The 16,029-nt window shown below is 40.5% G+C and overlaps 1 protein-coding gene across 1 annotated transcript in view; it reads right to left on the reverse strand.

The window, feature by feature from the left end:
• The window catches only part of PKD2 (polycystin 2, transient receptor potential cation channel), a 52,795-nt gene extending 49,460 nt beyond the window's left edge, over positions 1-3,335 (reverse strand). Inside the window, exon 1 of the mRNA XM_045791618.2 lies at positions 2,632-3,335. Coding sequence (XP_045647574.1) covers positions 2,632-3,232 — 601 coding nt within the window. The 5' untranslated portion in view covers positions 3,233-3,335. The remainder of the gene's footprint in view (positions 1-2,631) is intronic.
• Positions 3,336-16,029: the final 12,694 nt, after the last annotated feature.

A 16,029-nucleotide genomic window follows, 5' to 3' on the forward strand; every position in this document is an offset into this window, starting at 1 on the left:
CATGAAAAAGAGTTTGCTAAGAAAAAAGTAAACAAGATTATTGGGGATACCTTTAAGTTTGGGGGCAGTCTTTACATCTTTCAGCCATCCTTCACTTTCTTTGGTCCAGACCTTCATCACTTCTTCCCTGGCTGCCTGCTACACGGTCCTTCTCTGTCTCCCTGTGCAAGCTTTTCTGCACAGCGCACTGCCTACTGATAGTCCTTTTCTGCATGTTTCTGGCCCTGTTAACAACTTGCAACTGCTTCCTAATATTTAGGGATACATTCTCAGTTCCTTGGGTGGACACAGTGTTTCCCACAACCAGGCCTCCAACACTTCTTTACCATCTTACTCCTGCTAAGAAGACAGGGCTATCTACTGTACAAAGACAAAAAGGATCATTTTTTGTCCATCTTGGACTCATGTCATTAAAGACCATCACAGAGTATGTTGAAGCTAGAAAAGACTTTGGAGATTAGGTTCAACTCCTTCATTTTATTAATGAGGAACAGAGGCCCAGGAAATCTGAGTCAGTTGTATAAAATTGGGAAAGCAGGAGACCTCCAGGGAAGCTCCTGACCACTCCAACCTTGACTAATTTCTCCTACCTTTAGAAATTGCAAGTTACTTTCTCTTCTGATCCTAGGGTACTTACTTACAAAATGCATATAAGGTTTTTGTCATTGGTATCCCATAACAGAAAAATATCACAACTCATTCATGGTTATTTATTTTACTTTTCTTGGTTTCTGTCCATAGGAAAATGGTGATGGTACTATTTTAGTTCTTTTTTTTTTTTTTTTTTTTTTTTTTTTTTTTTTTGGTGGTGGAGGAGGGAGCACCTAGCACAGTATTTCATAGTAGGTGCTAATTATTCAACAAATGTCACTTACTTAATAAGTGATAAGTATATGTTTAATTTTTAATATATTTAATAAAATAAAATTTATTCTAAAATTTTCTAAGATTAACATTTTCCTGAGTCTCTTCCCCTACTAATTAGACCACTGATAAGGTTTTACTAGAAGTTCACTATGAGCTTATATACTGTAAATTTTTTGCAAAAAATTTTTTGACAAACTATACTTGTATATAAACTCATATAAAGATATATATTTCATTTCATTATATTCCATTATTGAGTTTATTCACAAAAGGTAAAAGTATCATAACTTATTATTCGCTAACTTGTAAAAAAACTTCTCTTACTTCAGTGAATATTTTTTTAAGCACATTTAAAACAATGTAAAAAAAATAATTTGTTTGGATACAGTTTTGAACCTTGAAAAGCATTAGGGTTTTTTACTAACTTACATAGGTTGTTCAAAAGGATCTTTTGTTCCCCACCCTGCCATGAATTAACAGCATATGCACTTACATAAATGAAGTACAAAAGTGTACACTATTAAAAATTTGATTTTATTTATGAAGCACTCACATGTCAGTGACATGCTTGCATTTCACATGTTTCATCTCATTTAATTCTCCCCACTCAAGAACAAAGTATTATGATTATCTCTTTTTAAGAAAAGCAAAAATTGGGGATCAGAGATATTAAGCAATTTGCTCAAGGTCATAGGGCCAGTGTGTGGTGGAACTGGAATCTGGGTGTAGGGCTGACCTGGTCTTAATCACATTGCTATAAAAACACCTGGATTTTTTGTACAAGATTTGCAAAACTGATAGGGAAGAGTAGGGAAGGGAAACTTTCAAAAGAACTGAGAATGTAAACTCTTAAAAGTGGAGATTAAAATAATTTGAATGGTGAGAGCAAATGCAACTCTTTTCCAAGGATGCCTCCGACAAAACTTTGCAAAAACAGGATCCTCTCTGCTCCTGGAAAATCTGTGCCCTCTAAATACGCACTGACAAATTTGAAAATTCCTTTCCTGCCTTTGGAAGGCTGGGTGCACTGAACTCTGACACATGTACACACAGCTGGTATCTGGTGACTTCACTGTTGGAATTTCAAAGAACATTAAGTTAGCTATTTAAAAACATACTACCAAGTTTTTAAAACAATGTAACTTTTTCCTTGCAACTGTTTTAGAAAAATGCCTAGATTAGAAATGGCTACATGTTTTCACAGACATTACTTTATTCTATTTCTGGTGTTCTCAACAGCTTGCTCTCCCCAAAACAACCACACACATCACCAAAACAACATCTGTGACAACTCAATGACACTTCTCCCACAACTTGGATAACACTACAGTTACCCTTTTCAGAATGGAATGAGGGGTAAGGGGGCATCCAGACCAGTGGAAGACCCGATACACAGGTGCAACCACCTTCAGTTATATTAGAATATTCCTTCTTTTTTTCCCTACAAGAAAAAAATCTTCAGAGGTATCCTTTCATTCTTTACGGCTTTCACTTATATACAGAGGTAAAAATATGTTGACCTATCTTCTTTTAGAAGAAGAAGGTATCCCTCAAATTGGCACAAACAAGGGCGTAGTGGAATCCCGCCATGGGTACCGGAAGTAGGGCACAATTAGCAGAGGTGGGGTACGCGCTTCCAAGGGAGGCGGGGACACGAGAGGGATGCGAGGTGGAGCCCCGGAAAGCTGCCCACGGCGGGCGATGGCTCCGGCCGGCGCCTGCAGCTCTGGTTTGTGCATCAGCCGCTGCGGGTCGCGCTCTTACCTCGCAGCCCACGAACCAGCCTCTCGGCCCAGGCCACTCGGGGCGGCTGCCCGTCCAGGGGGAGGTGGCGATGCAGCGGGTCCCCGCCGCCGGCCGGGCTGGAACTCGGGGGGCCCTGGTCCTCTCGCCGGCGCCGCCTCCCGCTCGGGTGGCCAGAGCCGTGGTAACCCCCCAGCCCCCGGCCCCGGGCGCCCACGGAGCTCACGGCGGAAGAGGAGGCCGACCTCCGGCTGCCCGGGCGCCACTCCACGTCCATCTCCACCACCATTCCTCCTTCCTCTCCTTCCACCTCCTCTTCCTCCTCCTCCTCCTCGGCCTCGAAGCCTGGGTTGTCACGGCTCCACGCCTGCCGCGAGCACGACGAGAGCGGAGGAGAAGGCGAGGCTGAGGCTCCGGCCGGGGGGTCCCGCGCGGCCGCTTGCCGGATACGCTCCATCTCGATCTCCAGGCCCCTCTGTTCGCGGAGGCCGCCCGGAGCCGCGAGGCCGGCGCCCACAGCCGCGCCGCCCGCCATCAGCCGGCCGGGGCCGGCCGCTCGGGATGCGGGCGGCCGCTTCGGGTCCCCCGGCTGCTGCGGCTGCACGCGGCTCGAGTTCACCATCGCGGTCACTGACTCCCCGCGCGCCTTCGCCCCGCGCCGCGCTCGGCGCAGCCCGCCGCCGGAGCCATGTTCTTTTCTTCCCGGGGCCCGCCGCCTCCTGCTCCCCGCCCCCGACCTCCCCGCTGTCCCGCGTCCCTCGCCCGCCCCCTCGGCCCGCCTCCCGCTCGCCTCGCCTCGCCCAGCCGCCGCGGAGCGCTGCAGGGGGAGGTGCGAGGAAGCCGCCCCCGCGGACTGCGTGGTCGGCGAGCGGCGCCCAGGCTCCCGTTCAAAGTGGAGCCGGAGCCCGGTGCGGGCGCCCACATTCCATTCGGGTGGAGGGGCTCCGGCAGGGAGCGGTTCGCTGCCCCGCCCGCTCGCCTGCGGAGAAGGGGCTTCCGGAGCTGTCACTGCCTGCGTGACCCTGACATAATGCTTGGGTGCCTCTTAACCCCCAGCCGCTTTTGCCTCGATTTCCCAAAGTGCAGAGAGAGAGAGAGAGAGAGAGAGAGAGAGAGAGAGAGAGAGAGAGAGAGAGAGAAAACCATTTTGTGGGATGGTGTGTACTAGCGAAACTACCAACAAACTACTACTGCTGACTTCCTTGTCCCCGCTTCCGTTGCATTTTGGATGGGTTCTTCAACCTCTGGTTGGCTCCTCTCTCCACACATTGTGGGGACCCCCAAAGATTGCGTCCTGGAACCTTCACATCGCTGGTGCTCTGAGCGTGAGCTCATCCCCTCCCCCCGCTGCCGCCTTAGACTCTGGCTTCCGAGTCACAAGCCCAGGTCAGCCCAGAACTTTATTCCCACTCTACGGAGCACATCCAACTGGATGTTCCTGCAATTGTCTCAGACTTAACCTATCCCAAATTAAATATCCATTCTCCTCCTCTTTTAAGCCTGCGTTGCCTCCTGTGCCCCCAGTTGAAATTTGAGGCATGGCTGTCCTCCTTCTCAAGCTACGCTTCTCCCTGATACCCTCATCTGTCTACTCTTCTCCTCCTACACCTCATCTCCCCAGATCTTGCTACTTCTGCCCCCCAAATCTCTCTGATAGGATCTCTATTTCTCATGCCTGTTGTCAGTGATTTCGTCCAGGGCCCTTGGTTTATGTTTTGTTTTATTCCTCACTGGAACAACAGACCTTTCAGTTCCATCTCCATTCGTCGGGGTCCCCAGGTTCCTGATTGTATTCAGAACCCAAACTGCTCCCGTCACATTGATGCTTAGAGACCTGTGGGGGGCTTCCCACAGCTTAATAGATAAAATTTAATTTCCTTAGGTTAGGTTAGTGAATTTTCTTCATCTGCTCTTGTATTTATTTGTTTGCTAGGGCTGCCGAAATGAAGTACCACAGACTGGGGGGCGTAAACAACAGAAATTTATTTTTTCACAATTCTAGAGCGTGGAAGTGTGAGATCAAGGTGTTGGCAGGATTGGCTTCTTCTGAGGCCTCTCTCCTTGGTTTGTAAATGGTGGTTTTCCGCTGGAGTCTTCACATGGTGGTCTCTTTGTAGGTGTCTGGGTCTTAATCTCTTCTCATCAGGACACCAGTCACATTGGATTAGGGCCTATTCTAATGACCTCACTCTAACTTAATTACCTTAAAAAACAAAACAAAACAAAACAAAACACTCAGGGCACCTGGGTGGCTCAGACCTTAAGCGTCTGCCTTTGGCTCAGGTCCCGATCCCAGGATCCTGGGATCGAGCCCACGTGGGGCTCCCTGCTCGTTGGGAAGCCTGCTTCTCCCTCTCACACTCCCCTTGCTTGTGTTCCCTCTCTCGCTGTCTCTGTCAAATAAATAAATAAAATCTTAAAAAACAAAACCCAAAACAAACCCTGTCTTCAAATACAGTCACTTTCTGAGTTGTTGGAGATTAGGACTTCAACATGGGAATTTTTGAGGGGGACACAATTCAGCCCATAATAGCTCCCAATCTACCTTCTTAGCATTGTTTCCCATCTTGTATGATTCCCTATGTGCTCATTACATGCTGATTTTATTCAGGTAATCATGGCCACCTATCATCAATTCTACAGTTTATCTATTTAGTTATCAGTATCCTTTTCTTAACTTTGAGCTTCTTAAAGACAGAGTGTGTTTTTCCTAATTTACTGCCTCAACCCAAATTCCACTTGGAATTCCTTATTAATTAAAGCTCTCAAACATCTGTTTTCTTTATGCCTGTCAATTCCTCACAAATATTGTCTCTTTGTCTAAAAAATATAAAAACTGCCTGCCTTGGTCATTTGTTTAGGCCTTAATTTCATTATTAGGCCTCTGTGTGCACATAATAGAACTTTGGGGTTTTCTCCCTTTATTAATCTGTCTCATGTAAATTTAATTCTAAATTCAGCTGGAAGGCCGTGAAGGGTAGAGGAACAACTTCTCTTCTCTACAATACTAAATTATATTCTCCCATCTGTTGTTTTTTAGAGTTAGCGTATGTATCTCGCCAATGAGATAACTCCCTGCAGTTAAGTCCCAAGAGTATTTTGTTCTATCTTGGATATTCTATTAAAATAATAATGTTACTTACTAGGCATAGCGAAAGCACAGAACCTGAACCCAATAAATAAATAGTAATTGAATTAATTTTATTAGTCTATTATTCCTTGGTATTATTGTTTTTCCACTCAGTATTCTCCTCCTTGTATCTCTGGACTATAGACTTGCTAGCAAAAAAAAAAAAAAAAAAGTAAGAACAAAGAAGAAATGGATAAACTGAGGAGTCATCTGCTGTGTTCTAAACCTTGAACTGTGGAAAATCAAAACACCCTTGGGAAACCAACATTACAAAATTGAAGATAACGTTTTGAACAGTGACATAATTATAGTTTCATGTGGGGGGCGCCTGGGTGGCTCAGTCGGTCAAACATCTGCCTTCAGCTCAGGTCATGATCTCCGGGTCCTGGGATCCAGCCCCGAGTTAGGCTGTCTGCTGGGCAGGGAGTCTACTTCTCCCTCTCCCTCTGCCCCTCCTCTCTGCTTGTGCGTGTGCGGGCGCTCTGGCTCTCTCTCTTTCTCAAATAAATAAATAAAATCTTAAAAAATAAAGTTTCCTGTGGGCATAAGTTATTCCAAGTCCCCTTGCACCTCAGAGAAGAAATGGTGGTATGTGAAGGTTAAAAAGGGCTCTACGTGAAGGGTTAGAAAACCCCAGTCTTAACCAAAGGTCTAACGGTATGACTGAAAAAGATGACACCTGACTAGGCTCATGTCCCTCAACAATTCTGCATGGAATGCAAACTCCTTAAGGGCTGGGCTTTTTGCCTGTTGCACTGATCGTGTTCTTCCATAGCATTGTGCCTGGCACGTAGCAGGTGCTCAAGAAGTATTTGTTGTAGAAACCTCTGCACCAGTCAGGGAGTGTCTGATCCAAAGAAGCTCGTAATCCAGTTGTGACAAAAAAACAAAAACCACATAAGTTATTGTAATAGATGGAAATATTTATCATAATTGAGGTAGAAGAGCATGGGGCGCCTGGGTGGCTCAGTTGGTTAAGCATCAACTCTTTATTTCGGCTCAGGTTATGATCTCAGGGTTTTTTTCTACAGCTTTTTGGGCTTTAAAGTTCCTATCTCCGGTGATAAGGATATCTTTGTACTTCTTAGCACAGGAAGGGTACCTTTCATATGGGACGCTGATTTCCTGCTGGAGGGGGGTGGAGGTGGTTCTGAGTATCCTTACACCAGCTGTTTCTTAAGTAACTTTTATTTAAAACAATCAGTATGCTAAGGTGCACTTTTTGGGGTGGCTTGCTCTCGGCCCCCAGGGCATCAAGTCAGTAACAAGTCTTTCAACACAAGAAGGGGTTGAGGAGAGAGACAACTCAGGCTGGCATCGGAGGGGAAGGTAGGGCCAGATCATGGAAGGCCTGAGATGCATGTTAAAGAGTAGCCTTTATTCTATATATATAATTAATAATAATAATAATAATAATAATAATAATAATAATAATGTGCCATCTTTTATAGTGTCAATTACTTGGAATAAAATTTGAAACATTCTTTTTTAGGACTATACCATTGTCTCCAAAACAATTCAGACTGACCAAAAATGTGTCCACACATACATAATTCAGAGTTAAATGTGTGCTTACCCAAAATTTTAATTACAAATCTTCACAAGTAATGTGATTTTAAAAAAATCCAGAGAAATATTTGTGTACCATAACGTGGACAGTATTTAATGCACTGCATCCTAAATCTTGTGTTCCAGCAATTTCATTACCAGTTCCAATCTTAGTTTTCATAAACCCATCACCAGCCATGAAATGTATTTCCTGTTCAAATACGTAGTCATTCTGGCTTCCTAATGTTCTCTTTTGTGCTTTTACCTTGGCATGTTTTCCCCCTTCAGAGTGCCTTGCTTTTCCTCAAGTAGGCCTTGAACCTGTAAATTTCTCCCCCTTCCCACAGAATTCCTCCCTTTAATATTCATCTTATAACCCTATTTCTCATAAGAAGTTTTCTCTTATTAAATAAATGAGACGCACAAACTCGTATTTTTCTTCACCTGGTTGCCATAATCCTATTGCCATATTGCAAGTTTCAATAACCTACAGGGCCTGAAATACTGCAGGATAAATAACATAGCTGGAGGCTATTTGGTTTTATTTCATCTGTGTGGTAAGTTCTTCTGGAACATGCTACACAAACCCCATCTCTTTGTCTCAGTGCCATGGTGGACACTCAGACAAGCCCTTTAAAAGGCAACTTTAAAAATAGTCCAGTCCGATTTAATACTTAGTATTCTCCACACTTCTGGCTTCTGTATTACTAGACTTGCTTGTTTGTTTCCTGTTTTGCTTTTATTTTCCCATGTGAACAGATGAAGCAGACACAAGCAGAAGGCCCCATTGGTCTTGCAGATTTCACCTTCCAAAGGAAATCCAGAAGGACTCTCTGGTATGTGTGGTGTTGCTTAGTAACCCACCCAAACAAACATGTTTCCCTCTCAATTTTTTCCCAGTCCTTATTTATTCAAGAACATTATAAAATAAATTTTTACCACTTGACATCTGAAATCATTAGAAAAAAATCTGGTGTTTTGGGCTTTATAAGAACTGCTAACCATACTAAAATTTTTACTTGTTTTTATTTCTCAATTTACAGCACTAATAATGCAAGGCTAGGATTTGTGATATTCTACCTTATGTCTAGAATTTGGTTTGGATGTGTCCCTGCCTCTGTGGGAGTTACCTTGGCACTGTTGTTGGCTGGCACTGTGATTTTGATGACCTAACCTCTGTATCTCAGTTTCCTTCTGTGAATAATGTGGTTAAATATTTACCTTACAAATTACCATAGAATTTTTGCTGAACACATTATGAGGGAATATTAACAAATTCATCAAACACTTACAGAGTGTCCACTAGACATCAGGCACTGTGTTGGATTCCAGGAGGGCAAGGATAAGACATAATTCCTGCCTGAAAGGGGATCAAATCTTATAAATCAAAGATGCCTGGAAACATTGTTACATCATCCCCAAACCCTCTTCTACATCTCCTAAAAACTTAGAATCTTTCTAGACTCAGGAATCATCCCCTTCTAGAAATTTACTTGGCCATAATCCTGGCCCTTAGCTTGAATTTCTTTGTCCCTCTGCCCTGTAAAATTTAATCACAACATTTATCTTTTTGTTAAAAAAGATTTATTTATTTGAGAGAGAAAGAGTTTCTGAGTGAGTGGGAGGAGGAGCAGAGGGAGAGAATCTTTAAGCAGACTCCCCACTGAGCATGGAGCCTGATGAGGGGCTCGATCTCACGACCCACGAGATCATGACCTGAGCCAAAAGCAAGAGTCGGATGCTTAATCAACTGAGCCACCCAGGTGCTGCAACATTTATCATTTCATATTGAAAATACCTGTTAACATAGCTGTCTTCCTGAGTAGAATGTAAATCCCTACGGACCCTGGCTTATTTGGTTTGTTGTTTAGCAGTTCAATAGCCATTCCCCTTTCTTACCAAAACAATAATCAGATTTTCTTGGGGAACCACCCTTCCCTGTTCTGAGCCCATGTGTGCCTTAGATGTGGCTGACACCACCACTAGTTCCCAAGCGAAGAGTGTGGAACTCAGGCGTGGCCGACCAGAGCATCATGAACCCTTGGCTCCTGTGAATGGTATTTAAGAACAGGCGTGGGATCTGGTTCTCTTCAATGGAAATCAGGACAGAACTTTTTTTCAAGTTGTGGAAAAGAAAAGCTTTTCTTCCTGCTAGATTTAGAGTCAAAGGATGTAAGTCTAGACAAGCTGGCAGCCAAAACGTTGATGCTCAGGGGAAATGGATCCAACTATATATATATATATATATATATATGTATATATATATATGTAATGTGAGGACTGGAAGAATACCAAAATTGATCCAGTGGTAATGTTTGGGTGACCATGCTATTTAAGAACACTGTGAAATACATCTTTATCATTTGACATCTTCTGGTTTTGTCAATAGCAGATGTCATATTTATCATCTATATCTTTATTCAAGTTCAAAAGAATTTTGAACAAGGCAGGGCCAAGAACAGAGTGCTTTGGAATACTGCTATGTACTAACTCAGATTTATTCACTAATTCCATTTGGATGTAGTTGTTCAAAAACTTTGAATCCACCTGTATTTTCACTCACCCAGATTTTCCAAAAGAATACAGATTTTTTTTTTTCAAATGCCTTCTGATGCTTATAGCATTAAACTTACAGCATCCCTAGATCTACCGGACTTTACAGAATACCTGTTTAATATCCATCGACCACAATCTTCGACACGATTAGGATGCAGAAGAAATTGTCCTTGCACACAAGAAGCCTGCGTTAACTTGCAAAGACAAGCTGTACACACAGAAAGCGAGGAACTGATAAGTGCTTTGTGGCACTCATCTGGAAAGGGTTTTCTGTTGTTGGTTTTAAGATTCTGGGGTCTAACTTCTCAGGATTCTGATTTATTATGTCTTAGGTGGGTCTTAGGAGATGAAGAAAGACCAGCTTCTGATGATATCATTTGAGCCCCTGAGCCAGCACTAATTGAAGGCAGATCCACCCCTGGACTTCATTAGTTCTAACATTTCCTTTCTGATTAATTTATTCCAGGTTAGGATTTCTGTCCCTGGCAATTAAAACAGTACTAACAAATTTGAATAGAAGTAAATCTTCAGACTGGTAAAAGTTGTGTTAGGTGCATAAGATGCTGTATGACCACAGGTTCGGGACCCCTTGTCTGGGCTTAGGGTGGCCGGTTTGGCCTCCCACTCTGCAAGAGTTAGGAGATTAGAGACTTTAGAGGATGCTGAACCTTACTTTTCTTTTCTTTTTTAAAAAAAGATTTTATTTATTTATTTGTCAGAGAGAGAGAACACAAGCAGGGGGGGCGGCAGGCAGAGGTAGAAGCAGCCTCCCTGCTGAGCAAGAGCCCGATGAGGGACTCCATCCCAGGACCCTGGGATCATGAACTGAGCCAAAGGCACACGCTTAACCCACTGAGCCACCCAGGAGTCCCTGAACCTTACTTTTCTTTTTTTACATAATTAAATTATAGCTTTGAAATCTTTGCTGTAATATTCCAGAAGTCCTTTTTAAAATGAACTCTCTTGGTAATTTTCAATAGCAGTTCTTAATTTTGGTAAAGTTCAATTTGTGATTTTTTTCTTTTATGAATTGTACATTTGGTGTCATATTTTTAAAAATCTTTGCTTCATCCAAGGCCGTGAACATTTTCTCCTATATTTTCTTTTAGAAGTTTTATAATTTCAGGTTTTATGCTTAGGCATATAATCCATTTTGAGATAATTTTAGCATACGGTGGGAGGTATGAAGCAAGTTTTTTTTCCTTACATATAAGTGTCCAATTGTTCTAGCATCGTTAGTTGAAAAGACAATTTTTTCTCCCTTGAATCATCTTCACACTATTTTTGAAAATCTATTGACCATGCATGTGTGAGTTTATTTGTGCATGTTGTATTCTTTTTGTTTGTTTGTTTGTTTAACCTTTTACTAATACCGTCCTACTTTCGTTACAGTAGCCTCCCTCATACTCTTGTTCACTGACTACATATTTTAAATTCGTAAATTTTAATGGTTTAACTTTATTTAATGATTCTGTCTGGTCATAGTCCTTACTTTGCCCTGACCTGTAAAGGGCTTCTCATCGATTTATTAGAGAGGATTAGTGAGCTGTGTTGGGTTTCTGTCTGAATGTTATTTAGAAATTACTTACAAATGTAAATTTTAATAACATCAATTTTTTAAATTAAGCAAGGAATTGTTTTTTGATCTGTCAATTTTTTTCAGTAGGCTTTGACTTTTCTGAAAATAAGGTAAGTACATACTCTCTACCAACACTTTCAAAAATTAATAATTTTGACATTGTCAAAGTCTATAAACTTTTATTTTCTTCTAAAATAATAAATATAATATTTCATCTTATATTTAGATATATTCAGTCGTCATTACCAATACTTTTCAAACATGGGTTCCCCTTCCCCAAGTTCTCTTGATTCAATCCTTTTGGGATAGAGTTTTTATTAAGTGTTCTTTTTTTCGTTTTTTTAAAGAAGGACTCATTAATGCCTCATTATTCCCAGAGTCTGTACAAAATTGAGAGTGCCTTTCTGTTGCCATAAACATAAAACAAATGGGCTGGGTTTAATATTCTTGGTTCAATCTTCCTTCTTTTCAAGATCCTAGACACATTCCTCCACCTTCCTCTGTCATTAAATGTTGCCATGGAGAAGTAGAGTTCAGATTAAACCCACTCTTTCCTCTCAGCTGTGGCAGATGACTTGATTTTCCTACCCAAAATCTACCTGCTTAGTGAATTTTTTATTATCCTGCTCTAGAGTACATCATTGTGTTGATTATTATGCATAATTATTTTTCTGGGAAAAATTATACGGGTTTAGTCAGCAAATGCAATTTTTCATTTATTTTAGGGAAGTTTTCTTCATTTGTAATTTTGGAATAATTTAAATTTTGCTTTCTTTATTCAGGAATACCAATTATGCATATGTTGGAGCTACGGTGTTTGATTTTTGTATTATCTTCTTTCTGATTATTTCTCTTTTTATCATTTTCTATTTTTTAACAGAAGTTTTTACAAATCCTGCCCTCCATGTTACTGTATCGTTCACTTTTTTTTTAATGTACTTGGTGAGAAATAACTGAAATTAGCAGCAGACAAAGTTGATGCTAATTATCCCTGGAAACGGAACATACTGTTTTTATAAGATGGGTGTAAAAAAATCCATGCATATATTAATTTTTAAAATTTTACATGCAGATATGGCCTTTAGAATCAGACTTTTCATTTTATAGGATGCTGCCTATATAAGGAAATGAGATTGGATGGGTGATGTAAATTATATATATATAATTTTTAAATGCCTTAACTTAGGCACTCAAATGAACGTTGTCTATGAAGCAAGGGTATACACTTACCTAAATGCTGTTATTGATATGGAATATGGATATGGAATTCTTTTGGAATAAAAGTTATCTATCCCAACCCTGAAAAAAAAAGATTTTATGTCTTTATTTGAGAGAGCGGAGGGTAGAATACAAGCGGGGGAGGGGGGAAGAGGGAGAGGGAGAAGCAGGGAGCCTGAGCAGGGCTCATCCCAGGACCCCAAGGTCATGACCGACTGAGCCGCCCAGGCGCCCCTGTATCTTTCATTTTTATAGTTTCGAATGTGACTTTTATTTCTCCAATTATTTATTTAAATCCTTAATTCCTCCTGTGAATTCTGCCAGCTCACTCTTTCTTTCTCTGTGGTCATATATTTATTTGGTCTTTTTCATTATTTTTTTAAGTTAAAATTATTTTTAAAGGATTTCTGTTCCCAGCCCTGACAGAGCAGCAGGGACGGATATATCCACTTACCCTCAATTTAAAAAAAACAGAAAACAAAACAGTCAAGTTTTATAAAGAATGGTTTTCAAACATCAGACAATCAGTAGTGATGAACAGTAATCCTTGAAAGAAGATAAACAAACGAGGAGATAAACAAAGGATGACAGTTCTATGGTTTCCCAATAATTACCTAGAGGGGGTTCCCAGGCTGCAGTGTAGTCCCTCCTAGTTGAGAAGACTAAGTTGAGAATTTGGGGGGGCCAAGGTGGCCAAGGAGGCCAAGGTACAAGGTAGGCCAATTTGCAGACAGAGTACCAGAGGGGAGAGAACTGTGGAAGGAGCTCCAGACTTCTCCCAGAATTGCCCTTTCATTTCAGAGTGTGCAAGTGAGGAATCTGCCTCAGCACAGAACTGCCTGCCGGGAAATCTGCGGGGGAAATAACTACCTGAAAGGAGCAAGTGGGAAAATTTCTGACACTCTCACAGAGCAAGAAAATTTTCTAGTTCTCAACATCCAAGGTAGGGAAACTGTAATATATGGGGCATTGAGTAGAAGACTCAGAAAGATAATGCTTCAGTCGTGGGGCCAAATTAGCCTAAAACAAAAGCTGGTCCGTTCTATATAACTCCTAGTCAGATTAGCCTGTTGAGTATGTCATCTATTTCCTAATTGAATCTAAGTGACCCTAAGTGATATGCTAAAATTTTTCACCACTGTTGTGGTTTTCTCCCCCCCATATTTAAAGACTTTATTTTTTAAGAGCAGTTTTAGGTTCACACAAAATTGAGGGAAAGGTAAAGAGATTTTCCATGTGCCTCCTTTCTCACATGCATAGCTTTCCCCATTACCAACATTTCCCACCAGAGTGGTACATTCGTTATATTTGATGAACCCACATGGACACAACATAATCACTCAAAGTCCACAGTTTACATTAGAGTTCATGCTTGGTGTCCTACCTCCGTGGGTTTGGACAAATGTGGAATGACATATATCCATTATTATATTAACACTCGTCTTGTAAAATGAGTTTGGAAGTGTTCCCTTCTCTTCAATATTTTGGAAGAGTTTGAGAAAGATTGGCATTTATTTTTTCCGTAAGTGTTTGATAGAACTTGCCCATAGAGCCACTTGGGCTTGGGTTTGTTTGTTTGGTTTTTTTATTGGGAAATTTTTGATTACTGATTCAATGTCCTTACTTGTCATTGAACTGTTCACATTTTCTACTTCTTCATGATTCAGTCTTGGTAGGTTGAATGTTTCTAAGAATTTATCCATTTCTTCTAGTTTATCCAATTCATTGGCATAAGATTTTTGATAATAGTCTCTTATGATCTTTTATATTCCTGTAGTTGTAATGTCCCCTCTTTCATTTCATTTATAGTTTTATTTATTTGAGTCTTTTCTCTCTCTCTCTCTGTCTAATGAAAGGTTTGTTGATTTTATCTTTTCAAAGAACCAATACAGTTTTGTTATCTCTTCTATTGTCCATCTACTCATTATTTCATTTATTTCTGCTTTAATCTTTGTTATTTCTTTTATTCTGTTAAATTTGCCTTAGTTTTTTCTAGTTCCTTGAAGTGTAAAGTTAGGTTGTTTATCTGAGAACTTTCTTTTTTCTTAATCCAATCATTTATTGTTATAAACTTCCTACTTAGAATTGCTTTTATTGGACCCTATAAGTTTTGGCATGTTTTTATTCCATTTCAAGATTCTTTCTGATTTCTCATTTAATTTCTTCTTTGACTCACAAGTTGTTGAAGAGTGTGTTGTTTAATTTCCATATATTTGTGAATATTCCAACTTTCCTTACTAGTTTATACCATCATGATTAGGAAAGACTGATATGATTTCAGTCTTCCTAAATTCGTTAAGACTAGTATTGTGGCACAGCATACAATCTATCTGGAGAATGTGCTTGAAAAGAACGTGTATTCTGCTGCTGCTGAAAATAACATTCTATAAATGTCTGTTATTTTCATTTGCTCTATAGTGTTATACAAGCTCACTGTTTCCTTATTGATTTTCTTTTTTTTTTAAAGATTTTATTTATTTATTTATTTATTTGACAGAGATAGAGACAGCCAGGGAGAGAGGGAACACAGGCAGGGGGAGTGGGAGAGGAAGAAGCAGGCTCATAGCAGAGGAGCCTGATGTGGGGCTCGATCCCATAACGCCGGGATCACGCCCTGAGCCGAAGGCAGACGCTTAACTGCTGTGCCACCCAGGCGCCCCTCCTTATTGATTTTCTGTCTGATGATGAATCCATTGTTGAATATGGAGTATAAAGTCCTCTACTATTGTTTTATTGCTGTTTATTTGCCCTTTCATTTCTGTTCATATTTGTTTTATATGTTTAAGTGTTCCAATAATGAGTAAATATTTACAATTGTTATATCTTTCTGATGAATCGATAATGATTTTGGATAAATCACTTCCTTATCCAAACCTCCCTATCCAAACTTCCTTTGGATAAATACCCAGAAGTGGAATTGCTGGGTCATATGGTAGCTCTGTTTTTAATTTTTTGAGGAGCCTCCATACTGTTTTCCCTAGTCACTGTACCAATTTATGTTTTTTACCAATAGTGCACAAGAGTTCCCTTTTCTCCATATTTTTGCAAACGCTTGATATCTCTTGTCTTTTTGATAATAGCCATTCTAACAGGTATGAGGTAATATCTCCTTGTAGTTTTGATTTTGATTCCCTTGATAATTAGTGATGTTGAGCACCTTCTTATGTACCAGTTTGCCATCTTTATATCTTCTTTGGAAGAATGTCTATTTATTCTCCTGTCCATTTTTTAATCGGATTGTTTAGGATTTTTTGCTATTGCCTGGTGTGAATCCCCAAGTATTTAGGTATTTTTTGTGTTTTTTTTTTTTAAATCAGCATTTTGTAACTTTTATCATACGGATCTTATACATAATTTTTTAGATTTATACCAAAACATTTCATTTTTT

Source organism: Ursus americanus, chromosome 8 (assembly GCF_024610735.1).
Source record: "Ursus americanus isolate L20-20 chromosome 8, mUrsAme1.1.p, whole genome shotgun sequence".
Taxonomy (NCBI): domain Eukaryota; kingdom Metazoa; phylum Chordata; class Mammalia; order Carnivora; family Ursidae; genus Ursus; species Ursus americanus.